The 22,416-nt window shown below is 41.5% G+C and overlaps 1 protein-coding gene across 8 annotated transcripts in view; it reads left to right on the top strand.

Annotated features, from left to right (window-relative positions):
* ASTN1 (astrotactin 1) overlaps positions 1–22,416 on the top strand; it is a 651,398-nt gene that overhangs the window by 615,392 nt on the left and 13,590 nt on the right. For 6 of the 8 annotated variants that reach the window (XM_073643365.1, XM_073643361.1, XM_073643367.1 and 3 more), the window contains 4 exons: positions 5,905–6,038; positions 11,070–11,233; positions 11,917–12,052; positions 12,586–12,686. In XM_073643365.1, coding sequence (XP_073499466.1) covers positions 5,905–6,038; positions 11,070–11,233; positions 11,917–12,052; positions 12,586–12,686 — 535 coding nt within the window. The remainder of the gene's footprint in view (positions 1–5,904; positions 6,039–11,069; positions 11,234–11,916; positions 12,053–12,585; positions 12,687–22,416) is intronic. The other 2 variants (XM_073643368.1, XM_073643369.1) reach the window with 1 other exon arrangement.

Raw genomic sequence — 22,416 nt, forward strand, 5'->3', positions numbered from 1 at the left:
TATATAGGAGTGGCATAAGATTTGTGGGGCCAGGTATCTCAACAAATTTAATACAGTTTATCTTTTACTTTAATAGATACATAAAAGTTGCATATAAAAAAAATAAGAAAAACCAAGACAGCGACATTAAATTTAGTTTTCTATTTTGTTTTAGTAAGGTTTAGTAAGGTTTTTAGCTTTGTTTTAGTAAGGTTTAGTAAGGTTCTTGGTTACTTCTGATTCTTGACCTTATTTCAAACCAGAGTATACTGAATGTTTAAATATATATCCCAAAGCCAACTTCTCATTTATGATAAAGAATAATTTACAAGCCACGCACGCAGGGTTCAGCTCGGTGCTTGGTTTTGCTTACATTACACAGAAGGGTTTGGATTATTGAATACATAGACTCATTTAATGCCCTTAACTTTTTAAAACAAATGAATTCTTAACACTACTTAAATATAGTGATGTTGCAGACTATAACATGGTGTAATAGTTCGTATCTTTGTATGCAACAGCAATAATTTATTATGAAGCAAGCAAAGAAAACAAAAAAGAGTTATTGAGTCATACAAGAAATCCGACAACCAAGCATAAGCCTAGTCAAACTTTTCTGAACCTTAAAGGAACCTTGTGTTTAAGTTGATAATCAAATTGTTCCATCAGGACAACCCCTGTCCATATGTCCTATTCGATGAAACAATCAATCTAAAGTGAAGGTAAAGCGATTCCAGATTAAAGGGGATTTACAACACTTTAAGGCTTTTAGGGTCGCACAACCGTATATTTTCTCATCCAAAAGAATCAGGTTGATTATGCTAATCACACTCTAATCAGAGTTTGATCATAGTGTGGTCCAATTCTCTCGGATGAGAAGAAGATGGAAAAGAAAATTTCTCCATCTTCTCCATTCTGTCACTGCTCGGAAATCGGACCGCATTCAGATGTCATCCAAGAGCAGACCTTTGTTTTCCATGGACACATTGACTTTTCTTGGCTGATTGTGACCTGAATATCGGAACAAACTTGGGCATGCTGGGATTTTTTTTACCCCAGACCTATTCTGTTCAAAACAAAAAATCGGACATTTGCACGGCCCCACTGCTTAACATTGGTCCGAGTTTGATCTGATATTTTGTCGGATCACACTCAGTCTAATAATGTGGTCGTCTGCACAAGCCCTGAAGGGGATTTACAAGGCTTTAAGGGCTCAGTCAGACGGCCGTATAAATCGGACTGAGTTCAGATCACAATGCACCAACTGGCCGCAGCTCTCTAGGCCCTTTCGTGACACAGCATAGAAATATATGAAGTTGTCACCTTCTGGTAGGAAGATCCGCCGACCAGTCTGTGTACTTCCGATCTTGGTCGGATTTAGACGTTCGTCTTACTGCACCCTAAAAGGAATTTATCAGCACTTTCAGCACAAAGGGTGGACATAGTTAGATAGACTGACATAGATAGATAGTGTGATAGATTGCTCACTCAGCTGCACATGGAGGTAACGCAGGAATTCTGTTGATTTAAATTTCCCAGTGGTTTATTAATGCAGGCATAAACCACTGTAAAGTCCATCAAAACAAACAGGCCTTCCTTGGCAAAAAGGGTAAACAAAAGAAAACAGCAGAGGCCTGTGGGAATCTGTCCGCACTGGGTTAACAGAACACCCATGGTTCAGATTAGCACAACAAGCAGCTCTTTCCTCTGGAGTTAGCCTCACAAGATAACTGAAAACTGAATGCCTCAGCAGGTCCAGTATTTAAACCCTAGACCACACCCTAAAGTGGAGATATGGTGAATGACCTCCCACCCTCGACAATGGTCATTCACAAAATCCACTCCCTTTTAAAATGGAGGTTTAACCCCTCTCAGCAAATAACATGCTGGAGCAAACTTCCAAACTTCATAGTTTCAATTCATGGAACTAATAGTCTCAGTGAAAAATATCTTCCCTCTATCACTTTACCATTAACTTTGTCACAATAGATAGATAGATATCAAGTAGATGGGAGGATTCACTGAACTGGTAAGCCATGTTAAGGGTGTGCCTGTGCTTGATTTGAACAGTCCTTTTATTGCTGACAGACTTAGATTAATGTTCTTCCGGTACACTCGATCTTTCAGGGCTTTGTACATTGCATGGTGGCTATGAATGGTAATGCAGCTCTCTCTCATTCAAGTGAATCTTGCTGTAAGGCATTCAATGACAGATCACAATGTACAGAACTATGCCAATTCCAATGCACCACACTACCCTCAATCAGCAGATCAGTGGAGGTGCCAGGACATCTGATAATGATTATTTATCTTTACTTACCAACATTGATGTTTGGTGGAATATTCATTGCTACCTGAGTCCAACGCAGGAGCAAATCCAACTCATATAAATTCCACTCCTTTTCAGGCAAGAACAGCCCATATTTGCCAGGATTGTATTATAAAGTAAATAAGGTTGGTAAAAAACAAATGTCCATCAAATTGAAACAATGGATAGGAAAGGACAAAGGCAAAGGGGTATACGTTCCTCCATAATGCATGATCCATTGTGATGATCACAGCAAATTTAGAACTGTTGGCAACTTTGGGGAGAATGTATTAAGCCTTTTGTGCCAGTTTTCAAGCAACAACAAGCAGAAAATTTTGCCGCACATCTTTATTTTGCAAAAACTTTCTGAGATTTTACACCAAGTGGTAGGGAGGGGATTTGGTGTCATTAGTTAGTCAAATAAGTGTAAGCCTGATCTACTACTACAACTTTGAAAAAAGCTGCAATTCTTACGCCAGTGAGAGCAGGGGGAGTAAAAGCTGATTAAACATCTCTGGACAGAAGTTTTTTTTTTCAATTTGCATCAGATTTACCAAATTGTGATACATTTGGTGCAAATAAAAGCAAAGTAGCCTCGTGTAAAACTAACTTTTTAAAAATTTTCTTCATAATAAATTTCCCTTTCTGTTTATCTTAAGGATTGGTCTTTAAGAGTGAATGTCCACCATTAACGCTAACAACATGTCGCTTTGAGGTCCAACATTTAGTGCAGGTTACATGGTAAAATGTTGTCTTTTTGCAGCCACCCCTAGATGAAGCTTAGTTGCCTACTGCATACTACTTTAATATTGAAGTTGATTTGGCATCAGAGTATGCTGACTTACGTAAAAGATAGTACAGTATGGGGAAAGACCGTTATTTTATTAGCCAAAACGGCAAAATAATATTGTGTCATTTGACTAATAGAAACAGTCAAAAGATTACACTAGATTTATGAGCCCCCTGTGCTGTAGTTATGACCACCGAATGCCTGTGTTTTATAATTTAGCTCTGTGTTTGCAGATGATTTTATGCTTTTTTCCCAGAAATAATGGGCACTAATCACTATTAAGATGCCAAAAGAAAACCTTTAGTAAAAAATTTTGGACCCATTTTATGGAAAAAAAACACAATGGTGTTCAAGAAGTGACATTCACCTGAAAGTTTGTGTGTAAGAGGGCGGACAGACGGCTATATTTCTCGTGCTTCTGTCACGCTCAGGTCAGGAGAGCCGACGTTCAGTCCAAGAATTGCAATGCGATCCTCGAAAGAGAAATATGGCCGTCTGTCTGCCCTCTTAATGTAGATTTCTTCTTATTTTGATATAAGTATCTGGCGTGATAAATACTGGTTTAACAATCTGCATACAAATTTATCTGCATATAGGTCAGGGATGTCAAACTGAAACACACAGAGGACCAAAATGAAAAACTTGGACAAAGTCGTGGGCCAACCAGTATACAGTATAATGGGCCCCATATAGTCCTCCTTAAAGAATAATGGGCCCCACATAGTCCTCCATAAAGAATAATGGGCCCCACATAGTCCCCCATACAGAATAATGGGCCCCACATAGTCCTCCATACAGAATAATGGGCCCCACATAGTTCTCCATACAGAATAATGGCCCCACATAGTCCTCCATACAGTATAATGGTCCTACATAGTCCTCCATACAGAATAATGGGATCCACATAGTCCCCCATACAGAATAATGGGCCCCACATAGTCCTCCATACAGTATAATGATGCCACATAGTCCTCTATACAGAATAATGGCCCCACATAGTCCTTCATACAGAATAATGAGCTCCACATAGTCCGCCTTACAAAATAATGTCCCCACATAGTTCTCCATACAGAATAATGGCCACACATAGTCCTTCATACAGAATAATGAGCTCCACATAGTCCTCCATACAGAATAATGGGCCTCATATAGTCCTCCATACATAATAATGGCCCCACATAGTCCTCCATACAGAATAATGGCCCCACATAGTCCTCCATACAGAATAATGGGCCCTACATAGCCTTCCATACAGAATAATGGTCCTACATAGTCCTCCTTATAGAATAATGGGCCCCACATAGTCCTCCATACAGCATAATGGGCCTCACATAGTCCTCCATACAGTATAATGGCCCCACATAGTCCTACATTCAGCATAATGGGCTCCACATAGTCCTCCATAAAAAATAATGGTCCCCACATAGTCCTCCAAACAGAATAATGGGCCACACATAGTCCTCCATACAGTATAACGGCCCCACATAGTCCTCCATACAGTATAATGGCCACACATATTCCTCCATACAGTATAATGGCCTCACATAGTGCTCTATACAGAATAATGGACTCCACATAGTCCTCCATACAGAATAATGGGCTCCACATAGTGCTCCATACAGAATAATGGCCCCACATAGTCCTCCATACAGTATAATGGTCCCACATAGTCCTCCAAACAGAATAATGGGCTCCACATAAAACTCCATACAGTATAATGTGCCCCACATAGTCCTCCATACAGTATAATGGCCCCACATAGTGCTCCATACAGAATAATGGGCTCCACATAGTCCTCCATACAGTATAATGTGCCGCACATAGTCCTCCATACAGAATAATGGGCTCCACCTAGTGCTCCATACGGAATAATGGCCCCACATAGTCCTCCATACAGTATAATGGTCCCTCATAGTCCTCCATACAGAATAATGGGCTCCATATAGAACTCCATACAGTATAATGTGCCCCACATAGTGCTCCATACAGAATAATGGGCTCCACATAGACCTCCATATAGAATCATAGCCCCACATAGTCCTCCATACAGTATAATGGGCCCCGCATAGTCCTTCATACAGTATAATGGGCCCCACTTAGTCCTCCATACAGAATAATGGGCTCCATATTTGCCTCCATACAGTATAATGGCCCCACATAGTCCTCCCTACAGAATAATGGGCCCCACAAAGTCCTCCATACAGAATAATAGGCCCCACATAGTCCTCCATACAGAATAATGGCCCCACATAGTCCTCCATACAGAATAATGGGCCCCACATAGTCCTCCATACAGAATAATGGGCCCCACATAGTCCTCCATACAGAATAATGGCCCCACATAGTCCTCCATACAGAATAATGGGCCCCACATAGTCCTCCATACAGAATAATGGGCCCCACAAAGTCCTCCATACAGAATAATAGGCCCCACATAGTCCTCCATACAGAATAATGGCCCCACATAGTCCTCCATACAGAATAATGGGCCCCACATAGTCCTCCATACAGAATAATAGGCCCCACATAGTCTTCCATACAGAATAATGGCCCCACATAGTCCTCCATACAGAATAATGGGCCCTACATAGGGGTGGTGCTTCTGATGTCACAAGCCAAATAAAACCATCCTGCAGTCCAGATTTGACCCACGGACTAGAGTTTGTCATGTATGATCTAGGTAATAACAGGTCTTCATTTGCCTCACTGGTAGCGTACTCTACGTTAATTTGCCCGTGTGTCTCCGATTTATAGCCAGGGCCAATGTTCAGCTGTCTGTCTTCTTACAGGAATATTCTGTGCTCATGTCTGTCTGTCCTTCTCTCAGTTGCTGCAGGAAGCCGTGCTCAGCTATCTTTGGTGCTCAGGTCGTGGTGACGTGATTGAAGATTGGTGTCGATGTGACTCCACAGCATTTGGTGTAGACGGACTTCCGACGTGTGCTCCTCTGCCACAACCCATGTAAGGTTCAAAGATCCGGAGTTTATCTACATTTCTGTGTTCACTCTATCAGAATGTTCCTTCTTCTTTCATTCTTCTCATAGATAAGACCTAAAAAATAACAGACCTTTAAAAAATTTCTATTGTTTCTCCCAGAGCACAATTTTTTTTCAAATCTACTAGCACATATGGGTTGTTGGAGGCTTTAGATGTTATGGAGGGTTGATCCCTAAATTAACAGATGTAATCGATTGCTCTTCATTTAAATGGCCACTTGTAATTCTAAAGGGAATCCGGTGTCTGCAGCCCCATCTGACGACAGCATAGAGAAGGGATCAAAACCCTCATTCCAGTTCTGTGTCCCTTCTTGTTGTTGTTTTGATAAAAAAAAGTATTTATCTACTACAGCTCTGCTAGTCCTTCCAGTGATGAGCGCCTACTAGGTAGACCTCCATATTCACAACCTTCAGGTATCTCCATACACAGCGTTAATTGACATCTTACCACCTATGCACAGCGTAGGCAGAAAGCTGTCCATCAATGGTGCCAGTGGGGCTAGACAGTTTCTCTTTAAAACTTTAAATGATAGAATAGGTCACAAAATGAAATTTTGTTGGTAATGTTTTTTCTTTTTCATATCACAATCATTATTAAAAATAAAATTTAGAAATCTTACAATTTGTTTGTTTTAGAAAATTTACATGTACATTAACCACGGCGAACAGACTCAGACCCTGTCTTTTGTATTGAAGCATCTAATGAGCAAGTGCTATGGCCATTATTAAGGGAGGGGGAGCAGGGGGAGCTGTGATGTGACACTACTTAGAGTGGCTGGTGAATCCTGTGTTATCAGCAGCATTTAGAGGTGACCCTGCCTCTGGTGATAAGGAAACTGCTGTAAACACTTCCTGAAATGACAGGAAGTATGAGTCTATAAAAGCCCCAGTGGCCAATTTGAAAATTGCAAGTTTACTAATTTTGTTTCTTAATAAAGATGAGGACATGAAAAAAAAATGCAAAAAATATATGTAACATAAAAACCTAATATAAAAAATACATAATTTTCTGATGACAAATTACCTTTACTTTTTTCTGTAAAGACCACTTTTTTACATGAGCAGAATTGGCCAAACAAGCATGTGCAAGAATTTTTGCTCCCAATCATTGGTTTGTTTAAAAATGGCATCGATCAGTCAGTCGAAAAGGAAAACTCTTGTTCACTAGCTGATCGAATCTTTAAAGGGAACCTGTCATGTTCCCAAATGTTATTAACCTGCAGATATCGGGTTATTTGGCAAGGTAATAGAGATTTAAAGCTGCCCGGTCTCCGCACTGAAAGCCCAGCTACCAGGAGGAAGGCGTCAAAGTAGCCGATATCGGCAGCATCTACCCACATCAGTTAAGAGATAGGCAAACTGTAGAGGGACCGAAAATTAAGAGATTGTCTCATTACTAACATATATCTCCTATCCTCAGGATGGATGATAGATGTATGATCACTGGGGGTACACATGTTGAGATTTTCACCAATTCAAAGAATGAGAAGCCCAAAGCCAAAGTCCCCTTTGCGAGTGGAGATGTAAGCATCTGCGACCACCACTTCTATGACCAGTGAGCGGAGTAGTGGTGGTCACACTTGCTCACTACACCCATATTCACGTAGGAAACCTTGGGTCTCCTCTTTTGGTGATCCATGGAGACCCTCAACAATCATCAGCCTTTAAACTAGCGTCAATCAACTTGCTATGTGGTTGACCGATGCAAGCTATGGGCAGAAATCTGGTGCAGGCTGACCTTATCTTATTCCACCATACTTTTTGCTAACTCCTGTAGACCCCTTTTGTCTTTCCACATCACCTTTCACAGATCACTGTCATCCTTAGTCGCTGCTCACACTGCTGGCGACTCACAGTTCTCGTATCCATAACGGGATATTGTTTGTCGCTGTCTCATCTTTTATGTGATGCAATAAAACATATTTTATTGATAATTATGTTTCCACAGTTCCCAGTCTCATGTTCGGCTTCACACATCTCTGAGCTTTGTGGGATATGAGTAATAATTTTCTTTTTTTATTAAGTTATGGATCGCAGCTTGCTAAACCAATTTAGTAAGGCGCGTGCCGTGCGCCTACCCTCTGTATGTTTCATGTGCTATAAAGCGCTCTCTCTGCTCCATAATCTGATCTATAGGGTTGTGTCACTGATTCATAAGCTCAAATCATTACAAATATGGTAAGTCAATAAAAAAATGTAACTGCAAAGACGTTTCAATAATGTGACCGGAGAAGTGCAGTAGACAATCTGTTTTCCTGTTGAGACATATCGTGTATATAGGGCTTTAAAGGAAATACTGCGTTATGATTAAACATAAGGTAGGTCTTAGTAAAAGCTATTTTTAAAGCTATCTGTCACCAAGTTTTTACTACCTCATCTGAGAGCAGCATCATATAGGGGCAGAGACCCTGATTCCAGTAATGTATCATTTACCTTATTGACTGCTGTAGTTTTGTTAAAATCTTTGTTTTATCTGCTGCTGATTATGTGACTGCTGATCTCTGTATAACCCCACCCAAACCACTGATTGACAGCTTTCCGTGTACACTGTGCATAGGCAGAAGTGGTTTTACTATCTAGCAGCAGGTTTACTAGTCCTCTGCTGATAAAACAGTGATTTTATGAAAACTACAGCAAGCAGCCCAATAAGTGACACATCACTGGAATCAGGGTCTCTGCCCCTACCTTATGCTGCTCTCAGATTAGGTAACTAAGACCTGGTAACAGATTCCCTTTAAGATTATATTTGCCTCTCTATGCTACTAAATATGTGAAGCTAAGCAGGTTGCACATATGGTATTTCTACCCCTGGTGCCCTATGAGCTTCTGTATTGTGCTTTCTCACCCCAGAAGTAATGCTCGTAGGGAAGAATACTTCTGTGGAATGTTCTGCGAGGGGAACAGGTTACAATTCTTTTCTCACAGATTCCAGATGAGTCTATAAAAAATTGCTCTTTATGAATTGGAGGCGCGCTGCAGAACGGTATCTGCCCATATAATTTCGGATGACGAAATCTGGTGAAAAAGCCATTTTAAAATCAATAAGGGGAGTTCTTTGTCAAGATCTTCTTCACTTGGCCAGATTGAAGAGCAGCTAGAAAGACTATCCTGTATTTTGTTGATCATGCACTGATTTGAGTGGGCATTGTGTAATGCATTACTTCACCTGTGGGGGAGCTGTAGGGAAATTAAACACTTTCTGAAGGTTGCTCCACTTACAGATGATCACTTAGGATCCTTGCTCCAGCTTATTGTCAATGAACCCTTCTAAAAAGTAAGGATTGTCCAAAGAGGAGAACCCTATAATCAGACAGCCCTAAACATAAGTCTAGATGGATTGCGTGCAGCTCCATGTCTTCTCCTCCTTCTACATTTTCTGCCATCTCTGTTGGTCTTAGCAGGGGACTGAATTATTGGACTGCAGAGTTGATTACTTTATGACAGGAGGCCAATAACTCTTCTGGGTATACTATCCTATCAGCTCAATTATTGATCTGAAACATAGATATTGATCAAAAGAAAGTGTCTATAGATTTCTAATAAAAAATGTGAAGATTGGATTTGTTTTTCCGGTGGCTCAAACCAGAGAGAAAATGGAAGAACTGGTAGATATGTGATCAACCATAGGTGTCAGTGCAGTGAATTGTATCACTCCGTAAGGCCTACTTAATAAACGCCAATTTACATTAATAATTGCTTAGCTAAGTTTGGTAAAACATCAATGACATAAATCAATAACAGAATCCAAGTTATTATTTAATCCATGACTCTTCTCTATCCCATGTACAGTTACATCATGCATGGTTTTTTTTCGGGAAATTTAATTTTCTCCAACACTCCTAAAGTCCTACTGTTAAGAAATTTTAATTATACCAATGTATGGAATTTCCTTGGTGGAAAAAAGGAGAGAAAGGAGTGCTTTCTGAGCACAGTAGGTTAAAAAAAAATAAAAACAATTGTGAAAATGTTCTCATCTGCCAAAGTTGCGGAGCACAACTCCAAATAGCATAATAATGGATTCCAATGGGTGCAGCCAACCTTGTATACTGTGGGATTTTCCTCCTAAGGGAGTTCCAGCAGAGCTTAATGAAGTGGAAAAAGGACCAAATGAAGGACTCTCCCGTCAAAATGGAATGGGGCAAATGGATCCAATGAGTACTGATAAAACAAAAGTTAGTAAAAATAAACTTATATTTAAAAAACACTGTGTTTCGGCTGCATGCAGCCTTCCTCAGGTGTATAGAAAATGGTCATATAGTCAGCGCTTATATACCTCTCACATAAGATGGACAGAGTTATCAATTAACAAAACAAGCAAATAAAAAATGTTTGTTAATTCATAACCCTGCCCGTTTTATGTAAGAGCTGACTATATGACCATTTTTTATACATCTGAGGAAGGCAGCCGAAACGCGTAGTGGTTTTTTTAATTAAAGTTTATTTATATCTAGCTTCTGTTATAACTATACTCATTGGATCCATTTGCCCCATTCCATTTTGACAGGAGCGTCCTTCATCCGGTCCTTTTCACTTCATCAGGGAATTTTAATTGTGAACCCTAATGGGATGTGCAATGTGTTGGTAATAATATAAGCAATCAAAAAATAAGAACAAATAAAGGAAATGCAAGGTTAAAATAAGTAGTGCATCCTCTCAAAACTGCTGGGACCCCCTATTAATTACAGATAGATAACATTTTCTTGCCCTATACCAACACTTTATATGATAGGAGTAGACCTTGGATGATTTCATTATTTATTAGTGAAATTTACAGATGTAGCAGCCATTATCTTAACAGCCAAAGATGCTCGTAAATGCTATTTACATTGCGATGCAGATCTATGCTAAGTGTATGAACCACACTTCACATAAATAATGTAGGCACACTATGTCCTCCGAGTAGTTGGCTCGGGTTTTTAGGATAACATGTTTGCTGCTTTACATGTATGTAATACGAACATGTCAGGATTCAAGACCCTCTGTTACGTCCCCATAGGTTACACCTATCTATGCTGCAGGAGCCCAGCAGTTCCCTTCTGGTACTTGAATGGATGCATTATGAATCCCCAATCGGAGCACGAATAGTAGATTATCTCATTAGCCAGGAAAAGGTTACCGACAAACTGGACCATTCCAAAGTGGAAGCAGGTAACAATGACGGTGAGAAGAGTTCTTTCAAAATAAATCACATTACTTTTAGATAACTTATGTTAAGTTAAGGAATAATTACATTATAGCATTTTTGGCCAATGTAGTAAAACACTTAAAACCTGAATACATTAGATTACTGCAGATAAATCCACTAAAGTCCTCCATACAGAATAGAGAGCTGTCGGAGGAATGATAGTTCAACCAATCCTTCAGCTGACAACTATTTCTCTTGACTCCTCCATACAGACTAGCGCTCTTTCTGCTGAGCTCCCCTGTGTCCTCAAGGAGTCAGGCATCTCTGGTGGCAGCTTATCTCACCAAGAACAAAAGGATCAGCCGTAAAAAATCAGCCTTGATCTTTAACTTCCCCAACAATCATCCTTGTGCAAGAGCTAGCCACAAGAACAATTAAAAACTAGCACAAAAGTCATCTGGACATGTTTCGCTGCTAATCATACTTCATCAGGGGTACATTGGCTATGCATTTGCATAAACTCCACCAATTTTTTGTTTAAGGCTGTCCTACAAAAAATACTCTAAGCAAGTGTGTTCATCTTTTCAGAATTAATATTTATCTGGTAAAGATTCTAATTTCTTAACTTCAGCTGGTGTATTATATACATTGTATTTACATCTTTTATATTCTAGTTTAATATTGCACCACTTATTTTCTATATCTTTTCCATTATCAGAGACTGTCTTAAGTTTCGTTGAAGATATAATCTCAGGAGCAAAATCTCCATGTGTGATGCCAGCCCAAGTCTCTGACAAACATTCCTCCGTTATATCGATTGTGGTCCGCTGCCTGGAGTCTGACACTTCTTACACGTGAGAGCTATCCTCCGCTGCTCCATAATGTTATTTGATTATCAGGGGTATAATGGAGTCAGACTCTGCCGGTTAAAGTGCTCTGATTCTATTTTCATTTAAATTGACCATCTTTAACATTAGTAAAGTGAATCAGTGAAGTGAATTATTATGGAGCATTGTGGGAAAAAAAGGTTAATAGATTTTGCTATTAATAGTCCCTGTATTATTTAACAGGTGACACGCTGTTGCCTTAGGACTTATGGGCCCCTTAATAACCCCAGTTTGGTAAATTAATCTTTTCTTATTACTCCCATTTAATCATCTTTGGTAATATCTGTTCACGTTGAGGTCTTAGTTTGGCCAAAGTGTGATAAGCTTTGCACCGCGCCTTAGGGCTTCACTCTTTATATTGTAGCAGGTAATATCATTTGTGGTCTTCATCCTAGACAGGTTTAGTAGCTTAACCCCTCTTATTCACTGACTTAAGAAATCTTTCAGTATGTCTTGTGCATTGATCAAAATAAAATAGTCTTGTCTCCCGGCTTGATTAGGTTCACACTATGGGGAGTTGATAACACAGGCAGACGTTCTGAGCCGAGCCATGTGACTGTGCGAATGCCGTGTCCAGAGGTGGATGACGTCAAGTCTCAAGGTAAAGATTATTTTAAATTTATAAAAGGGGAATGTGTAAAGGATATCAACTACAGTTGGTGCGAATCTATTCACACATTCAATACCATCGGCCATGACATTGGTCTATGGCCACTGCATGGTAGATGGAGTACCGTTTCATATTATCATGCTAGGTATGGGAAGAACCCAGCGTACGATGACGGGAAAAGAGGGGAAGCATAGCAACTAGGGAAAAGGGGAGTGGAGACCCCTAAGCAGATCTAACAACATCCTGACTCCCCTATCGTCCTTAAATAGGTTCCGCACCAATCGCCGAGAAGGATACCTTAGTCCTGGCTGACCCTAGAGCTAGGCCCTAGCAAGGGAGGGGGAGAGGTGAGCACTAGTCAGCCTCACTGCAACTAAATACAAAACACGGAAACAGACAAGGGGATACACTTAGTTTTGAGTAGACAGCAGAGAGAACACGACTACAATCCACAAAGGAACTCCAAGGAGAATCCAGCCGACCGCCAGAACTCCAGACCTGAACAGAGGATTTTACTCTATCACCAGCAAGTCTCTGTAGAAACTGAGTGTATTTAAATATCCAGCAAGGGTGTGTTAATTAGCAGCAGAAGGTGGGGATCACCGCTGGGTCCTAGAGAGAGGGATGATGAAAGGATCAAGAAGGTGTCTGCAAGGCCAAGCGCAGCAACCTTGTACAGCCGGATCCAGAATGACTGTCAAACCAGACACACTTGTGACCCGTATCTGCTGACAGCCGTTGCTCTTATTTTGATTAGCCGCCCTGGCATGACGACAGTGTTGTGACATTATGCACATATGAAGCCGGGCCAGGCCATCTAACCAAAAGAAGGGCCACCAGCAGATAACTGGAGGTGTCACCCAGGGGGATATAGGGGACTCGGTACCTGGGCCTTTTACCTTGCTTAGGAGGTCACGGCAGTCTGCTCCCGGGCCCGTACTCTGGGTCTCTCTTTTAAAAAGGGATTTAGTGTACAGTTTGTTTCGTGACTTCACCTGTGGTTTCCGGTAATGGTTACCAGCGCTGCTGCAGACCTCTGGGGGTGATGGGATGGCAGCTGGGATGTTTCTGCTCCCCACAGGCGGAGCGGGCCCCCGGGGCAGTGTAGGTGCAGATGGTGGTGATGCTGGGGCTTGTAGTGCAGGAGAGATGGCACAGCAGGAGTAAGTGACAGAGACAGGGGATTCACTTCAGTACCTTTACTGGTGCGGATGTCAAGTACGGTCCAGGGTACTCGGTAGGAAGGGTGTACTTCAGGACTTCTCACCAGTGAGCGGGAATAAGGCCTCCTGGTCCATGTCTCCCTCTCTCTAAGCTCCTGGCCAGCCTGCAACTGAGCCTAGCTTCTGTGTCGTGCTGTTCCTTCACCTGTCGCTTGGTAGTAGGACCTTTCTTTGGCAACCACCATCCCTGAACGCCGGGGCCTTCGTGGTTCCCAGTCCTGTCAAGGGTTTAGCTTCAGGTCGACCAGGGACTTGTAGTCCTCCTGGTATGCCGGTAGTCCCTACTGGGTATAGAGGACCCTGTAGGCGCGGACCCGGTGTCCGGTTTGTGTCTTGGGGTGAGCCTATGATGCTCCTCTGCCCCCTCAACTCCTCTCTCCCCTACTCTTTGCCTCTGGCCACACTCGGGGCCCTCAATACAGCAGCAGACGTGCTGCATCTTCACTGCTCTCAGTGGCAGCACACTCTCTGACTTTCTGACTGCCTAACTCCACCCTCCATATATATGCTCCCTCTGGTGGCATGAGGTGGAAGGGTGGAGGTGTTTGTTTGTAATGAGGGCCTCTTGTGGAGAAGTCCATCCATGCACCCTTTTGGGTCCTGTGGTACCTGTGAACAGCAGGGTGCCACAGAGGTACTCCTTCTCACATACAGCAGTCATAGACCATTGTTGTGGCCGATAGAATGGGCAGTGTGAATAAATTCACACCAACTCTAATAGTGACACCTTCAGAGGCATTGTGTTTACTTAAATACGTGATTTTTTTTGGCAAAAAATCTTTTAGGTAATAGAATTTCATTATACTATTTAGATTGCTTGGCTTCGACAGCCTCGGTGTATCACAGTACATAACAGACTACAGAATGAGTTACAAGTGATCCGCCAGTGAGTTTGTACTGATAACTCTTATCTCTCTTTTTCTGAATAATCTTCTAAGCTGATTTATGGCAGCATCATAGTTGAACTTTGATTTGGTCAGAAAAAAGTGTGGTTAAATAATGAATGTACCATATTCATCTCTAGAAGTGCAACATTAAAAAATACAGACCCATACGTATACCATGGACCTCCGTAAAGAATTCTAGCACATGGTTTAAATGATGATTTTGGAACAATAAAGTTACATTTACTGTTGATTTTAATTTTTGGAAGTATTCCCACACTTAATTATAATGGTGTTATACACAGGATATCAATCTCCTCTGAAATCGGTCCTACCTAATGAGTTGGCCGATGCATCCAGGTGGAGAGTGAATAGATAGTTGACAGAGCATGAGCATTTTTTTTCTCCATTTACTTCAATTGGAGTTAGACAGCCGAGCACAGTTGCAAAACTGCACACTTCTCTATTCTAAAACACCAAAAGCTCTATTCTTCACCCAAAAGAAAACGGACAAATCCCATGAATATACAGTGGGTATGGAAAGTATTCAGACCCCTTTAAGTTTTTTACTATTTGTTTCATTGCAGCCAATTGGTAAATTCTAAAAAGTTCATTTTTTTCTCATTAAAGTACACTTTGCACCCCATCTTGACTGAAAAAAAAAACAGAAATGTATACATTTTTGCAAATTTATTAAAAAAGAAAAACTGATATATCACATGGTCATAAGTATTCAGACCCTTAGCTCAGACAGTCATATTTAAGTCACATGCTGTCCATTTCCTTGTGATCCTCCTTGAGATGGTTCTACTCCTTCACTGGAGTCCAGCTGTGTTTAATTAAACTGATAGGACTTGATTTGGAAAGGCTCAAACCTGTCTATATAAGACCTCACTGCTCACAGTGCATGTCAGACCAAATGAGAATCACGAGCTCAAAGGAACTGCCCAAGGAGCTCAGAGACAGAATTGTGGCAAAGCAAAGATCTGGCCAAGGTGCAAAAGAATTTCACATTATTCAAGGTTCCTAAGAGCACAGTGGTCTCCATAATCCTTAAATGGAAGGAGTTTGGGACCACCAGAAGTCTTCCTAGACCAGGCCATCCAGCCAAACTGAGCAATCGTGGGAGAAGAGCCTTGGTGAGAGAGGTAAAGAAGAACCCCAAGATCACTGTGGCTGAGCTCCAGAGATGCAGTAGGGAGATGGGAGAAGGTTCCACAAAATCAACTATCACTGCAGCCCTCCACCAGTTGGGCCTTTATGGCAGAGTGGCCCGACGGAAGCCTCTCCTCTGTGCAAGACATATGAAAGCCTGCATAGAGTTTGCTCAATAACCCATGAAGGACTCCCAGACTATGAGAAATAAGATTCTCTGGTCTGATGAGACGAAGATAGAACTTTTTGGTGATAATTCTAAGCGGTATGTGTGGAGAAAACCTGGCACTGCTCATCACCTGCCCAATACAATCCCAACAGTGAAACATGGTGGTGGCAGCATCATGCTATGGGGGTGTTTTTCAGCTGCAGGGACAGGATGAATAGTTGCAATTGAAGGAAACATGAATGCGGCCAAGTACAGAGATATCCTGGATGAAAACATCTTTCAGAGTGATGTGGACCTCAGACTTGGCTGAAGGTTCACCTTGCAACAAGACAATGACCCAAAGCACACAGCTAAAATAACAAAGGAGTGGCTTCAGAACAACTCTGTGACCATTCTTGACTGGCCCAGCCAGAGCCCTGACTGAAACCAAATTGAGCATCTCTGGAGAGACCTGAAAATGGCTGTCAACAAACGTTCACCATCCAACCTGACAGAACTGGAGAGGATCTGCAAGGAAGAGTGGCAGAGGATCCCCAAATTCAGGTGTGAAAAACTTGTTGCATCATTCCCAAGAAGACTCATGGCTGTACTAGCTCAATCCATTTCTACATTTCTGTTTTTTATTCAGTCAAGATGGGGTGTAGAGTGTATCACAAATGTCTAAGGTGGGAACACTTCCCAAAATTGTTTACACATATTCAATTTGCATGAAATCAATTTGCTCATCTCTATTGAGACCTCATCATCATGGTAATAACCACATTGTAGTCTACATTGATTAACATTAGCCTATAATTCTCGCAGTTTGGTACCCAAAATCATTATTTTCTTAATACCAGAACTGAAAAATGCAAAATATTCAGTAGATGCACCGAGGCAAAACAATAACTCATTTTCTTTGTCATCTTTAACAGTTTATTAACTTTAGTCTTAAGGGTGCTTCTACTCAATATTGAGCAAAGGATCTGAATACTTATGACCATGTGATATGTCAGTTTTTCTTTTTTAATAAAATTGCAAAAATTTCTACATTTCTGTTTTTTTTTCAGTCAAGATGGGGTGCAGAGTGTACTTTAATGAGAAAAAAATGAACTTTTTAGAATTTACCAAATGGCTGCAATGAAACAAAGAGTGAAAAATTTAAAAGGGTCTGAATACTTTCCGCACCCACTGTATCACAAATGTCTAAGGTGGGAATATTCTTTCAAGAATATAATGGTCATCGTCTGATTTTGGGCATTAAAAAATAATTCATTAATTGCCAAAAACATTGTGTAGTCTTAGGTTTTTAATATAAGATATCTTCTGAAGATTATATTGCTTATTGCTCGGCAGTACGAAAAATTTGATGATATTGCCAAAAATAGCCATGCATACCACTTGACTATCTCCAGTAGTCCCATTGAGAACGAACTGAATGGTTGGCACACGTTGCTGCCACTCCATTTTGACTAATCATTTCAAAGCCTTGTTCTTGGGATCGGTGAGGTCCAAGCGGATGGGTGATAGCTTTAACGGTTGAGAATAACCCTTTAAGTCAGCCAATTCTAGCTGCTCAAACCAAGGGAAGCATGAATCAGAGTAGAAAAGGAAAGCCAGTCTTATTTGGTCCTGAGCAGGTAGTAACGTCACTGCCAAGAGGAGATAACCATACAGTATTGGAAGGAAATCCAGCTTCACGGATATAAAATCTTCATCTTTATTGGCAAGATTATGGACCATGAGTAAAGGTGCTGTGTGCACCAGAAACACGTTGGTGTTTCCATAGATGGACTAAATTTTGAATGTAAAAATACTTCTATAATCTTCCCCATAAAGATGAAGATTTTATATCCATGAAGCTGGATTCTCTTCCATTACTATAGAGCATGAATTGGAGCCTGACTTCACCATTGCAGTCAGGTATGTTTTTCTCTGAATTGCTCCAATGGTTCAGAGAAAATGTAGTTTTAGAAGCTAGCAGACTGACTATGCCCGGACCAGCTTCAAGTGATTGACAGGTCTCACTATCTACACACATGGAAGAGTAACAATAAGAGAAGAGCATATGCATCCCAAGAATAGTAGAAAATTAGTCAAGAAACCTGTGTTTCATAAACATGTTGTAATTTTATTGGAATAATTATATTATTTCTAAAAACAGGTTTCAATACACCAAAAATCACAAGTAGTAAACAACCAGGCTAGTGAAGACACAATTGTGAGGACAACAACACAGGCCATAACTGGATATTAGTATAAGGGCAGTTCATTAAATATATATTTATTTTACACGCTATCACATCATGTATGTATGAGCATGCCCAAAGGGAAGAAGAACAAAACAGGAGTAGAAAAACACACAATGCCACACAATGTACCACCTAAATCCCCCAAATCAATTGAAGGAGCACCAGTCAGTATACAGTAGTATGAAAGAGAAATTATGGTTCTTACCCATAAAGTGCAGATGTGCCTGTGCGTGTCAGACAAAGCCCCGACGCACGTTTTGCGTTTGCTTCCTTTGGGGGGATTTCTGTATAACACTTTGGCTATTTCTGTATAACACATTGAAGAGACCTGTCAATCACCTGGAACAGCACGTGAAGAAGCCGGCTCTTTAAAGTATATTTTTTGTACAGTCATGTTCTTATTCATGCTGCTAGTGGTTTGGGCAGCATGAATCGAGTGACATGTTCCCTTTAGTTTCTTGCAACTGGAGTAACACTTCCACTATAGCTGTCAACTATAACCAAGGACGTAGCTATAGGGAGTAGAGATGTAGCAGTAACACTCAGTCCCTGTTACCGAAGGGGTCCCAAAAGCCCCTCCGCCACATAGAAAGACACAAGCATTGTAGATTTTGCATTGAGGGTCAGAGCTTTGAGTTACGCCTCTGGCTATATGCCCTCCTATGACTACACGCATGTGTATTTTTGCATCTAGAATGCAATATATTATGAATACTTGCGTGATTTCTTCTCTTAGAAAACCAAAATAACACCTAAGGGAATGGCTGTAATTTCAGTATACTTATGCATTGGATTACATAACATTCAGCACTCTTGTTTTTTTATATCAATGTTTGTCTTCTTGGCACTAAAATAGAGTAGAAGTCAAGATATTTACTTTAAACTATGACAAGCTTCCCACCATCTTGTGCATATTTTATAATGAAATGCTCTGCGCTGTAAATAAATTAATAGGTAGATGATGTTAAAAGGAAAAAAAATACGTCAGAAAATATAAAACAGCTCTGAGAAGAAAACAAAAAGTTGATTGTTGCGCTATAGTGAGATTAACTTTGGTGCCCAGAAGAGATATTGTAGCCCACATCCTCCGCCTCTGTACAGACTCTGCAGCAGGGAGATCAGAATTACATAAAGTAGTCAAAAATTCATGCTGTGCAAAGCTGAAATTTTTTTTACTATTCAATGAAAGCTTTTTTTGAATTGCTACCATATATTCTCATCAAGACCTTTAAATATTAACTTTTTCAATTGTGGTCTATCCCCAAGGATTTTTGGGAAGTGCATATTGTTGTTCCTGTCATGGATTTGTTAAAGATCCTGTCTGATGTTGCTTATGGGTATAATTTAGCTCTTACCCCTTGCAATACAAGTAGCTGTATGTTTGCTTAAGACTTTTTATGCATTTACTGGCTAAAAAAAAAATATTTGACAATAGGGTGATGAAAATTTTAATAATTGATCACCTATAGGTTCAATATCGTAATGTTCCTCTTTAAATCATATATAAGTAGATACAGTCTATTCTAGTACATTCTCAAAAATTGCCCACATAGTTCATTTGTTTTAGCAAAACTGATATAATAGTAAAGTCTTAAAAGACCCAATAGATTTCTGTTTCTTAAATATAGCCTAAAAAAGGACAAATTATCCATCCAATCAAAAATTCTATTTATGACACATTTATACTTCATGCAAAGTTATAATCTTAGTGTGTATGGAGTGCATAAGGTAAAAATATTTGGAATATGTCACAAGAATATTGAGAATAAGCTATAATGGAATACTATATTATCAAATGTATTTGGTGTCACATACACAATTAAAAAAGAACTAAGAAATGAAAGTTTGCTTTTGTTTGTTTAGTTATCTAACCAGTTGACCGTAAAAACCAGACAAGTGCACGATTTGCCTCGAATAATCGGAACACATTCAGACATTTAAGTCTATGGGTCCGTGACAAAAATCAGACTGCGCTCCGATGACATCGGAGTGCGGTCCGACTTTCATGGACTGACTTAATGGAGAAGATGGTGATTTTTTTTTTTTATTATTCCTCACAACCGATAAAATAGGATCAAACTCTGATTAGAGCATTAGTATAATCGGACCGTTTGTCTTGGATTGAGAACATACAGTTGTGTGACCCCTAGCTTAGCAGGTGCTGTCAGCCCATAATATAACAATCAGGGCCAGCATCCGGCACACCAGGGAAAGTGCTGGGGTTCTTGCGCCTCGGGTTGAATGCTAAAAATGGGGGGAAAAATGTAAAAAGTGGCAGAATTGTTGTTTTTTGGTTATTTCACTCTCCCAAAAAAATGGGATAAAAAGGGATGAGAAAGTAGAAACTACATACTCGTGCCGCTGTAAGGGGGAAATTTGGCCGACATCTAATTCCACGCCCCTAAGCACCTTAGATAGCGGTCCCTGGGTGTGTGCATGTGACTCGCCCCCTGGGCCGCGTGGGGAACCCGGAACCGGGCCTCTGGTGGGATGCTGGGGGTGGTAGTCTCAGTGTGGCGGTGACCCGGTCCGTGGCTCAGGGTGGTCAAACCAGTGGCAGTCTTAGTGTAATAACAAATGTCCGACTACGCCACCCGTGGATTGCGGTCAGTGGGGACCGCCGCTGCGCTGCAGACCGCTGAGGCTGATGTTGTTTGTGCAGCCGAGTATGGGATAACTCCCCACGGGAGAAGTATTGCCTCAGGGCAGCTAGTGTGGATGATGGGAGTGATGGTGTGAGCGTCCCAGTACTAATGGTGCTGGTGCGGCGATGAAACACAGAGACATGTGGTGCAGTTTCCAATGCTTTACTCACAGTTCTCATCCAGGACACTTGTGCACATGAAGGACCGCCTGAGCCGTGCTGCATTCTCCAGGCAAGGGGCTCGACCAACTCCCAGGCAATTGCAGAGCGTGGCACAGGGCTCCCTTCTCTTCCCTTCTCTGGCCGTCCTCACCAGTGACCCACCTTTGTCCAGCTTCCTCGGGCCTTCTCTTGGTGAAACCTATCTCCGGTTTCCCTGACCCTATGTGGTATGCTTTCCTGGTGGATGTAGTGAGGGGTCGCACCAAGATGTGGTCACAACCTCCGGTCCTTGGCTGAGGAATCTGTTGCCTCCACCAATTTGGGTCCCGGTACCCTGCTCTGCCAACCCTTCACCCGCAATCTCCTGGGCCTTTGGGGTTCCTTCTGCCTTCGTGTCTCTGGGCCTTTCTCTGTGTTCCAGTTCCTTGTTTCCTTTCTTACTTCCTTTGCTGTTCCTTCTCCTCTCTCTCTCTCTCAGGCCCCAGCCTCCTGACAAGGCCTGCCCGTGGAGGAGAGCCCATGCAGCAGCTCTGCTCCCTGTCACTTCTCCTCAGACTGCACACTGATCTAAGATGGTGCCCACCTTATATACCTCCCTATGTGTGAGCCCTGGTGACTAGCAACCAATGGGCTCCTACCTATGCCCAGAGACCCACCCCTATCTGCTCCTACACCACTGGGTTTTCCTCCCCCTCCCCACTCCAGCCAGGGACAGAAGCTGTCGTGCCTGCACTTCTGTGGGAGCACCGTTGAGCTGTCCCTCGGAAATGGGGTGTGTGTGGTGCATGCAGCCTAACGAGCCCTAGTCCACACTCCATCCTTACCCGGGAGTGGAATATCACACCTCTGGTTTGAGGTGCAATACCCCTGTAGCAGCCGAGCCCTCGGGGTGCTACACATGCTGTTGTGTTTCTGCTGTGGACACCTTCAGATTTAATTCTGACGCGATTTCAGCAGTGCAGGACCCCTTTAACTTCCCAATGAAGAAAGCAGACAGCTTTGCAAACTTAAAGGGGTATTCCCATCTCCAAGATCCTATCCCAATAGGTGTAATAATAATATTAGCAAATACCTCCAATTAGAAATATAGTATAGTTTTTTGATTCGCTATGTCTCTTTCCTCATGTACAGGCATTGCAAGACCTTAGGTATCCACGGTTACGACCACTAGCAGCTAGCTGACTAACTGTCACTTTATCAGTGGATGTAACCATGGATTCCTAAGGTCCTGCAATGCCTGTACATGAGGAAAG

The sequence above is a fragment of the Phyllobates terribilis genome, unplaced genomic scaffold, assembly GCF_046119375.1.
Source record: "Phyllobates terribilis strain yellow unplaced genomic scaffold, ASM4611937v1 Scaffold_8__6_contigs__length_399053987, whole genome shotgun sequence".
NCBI lineage: Eukaryota > Metazoa > Chordata > Amphibia > Anura > Dendrobatidae > Phyllobates > Phyllobates terribilis.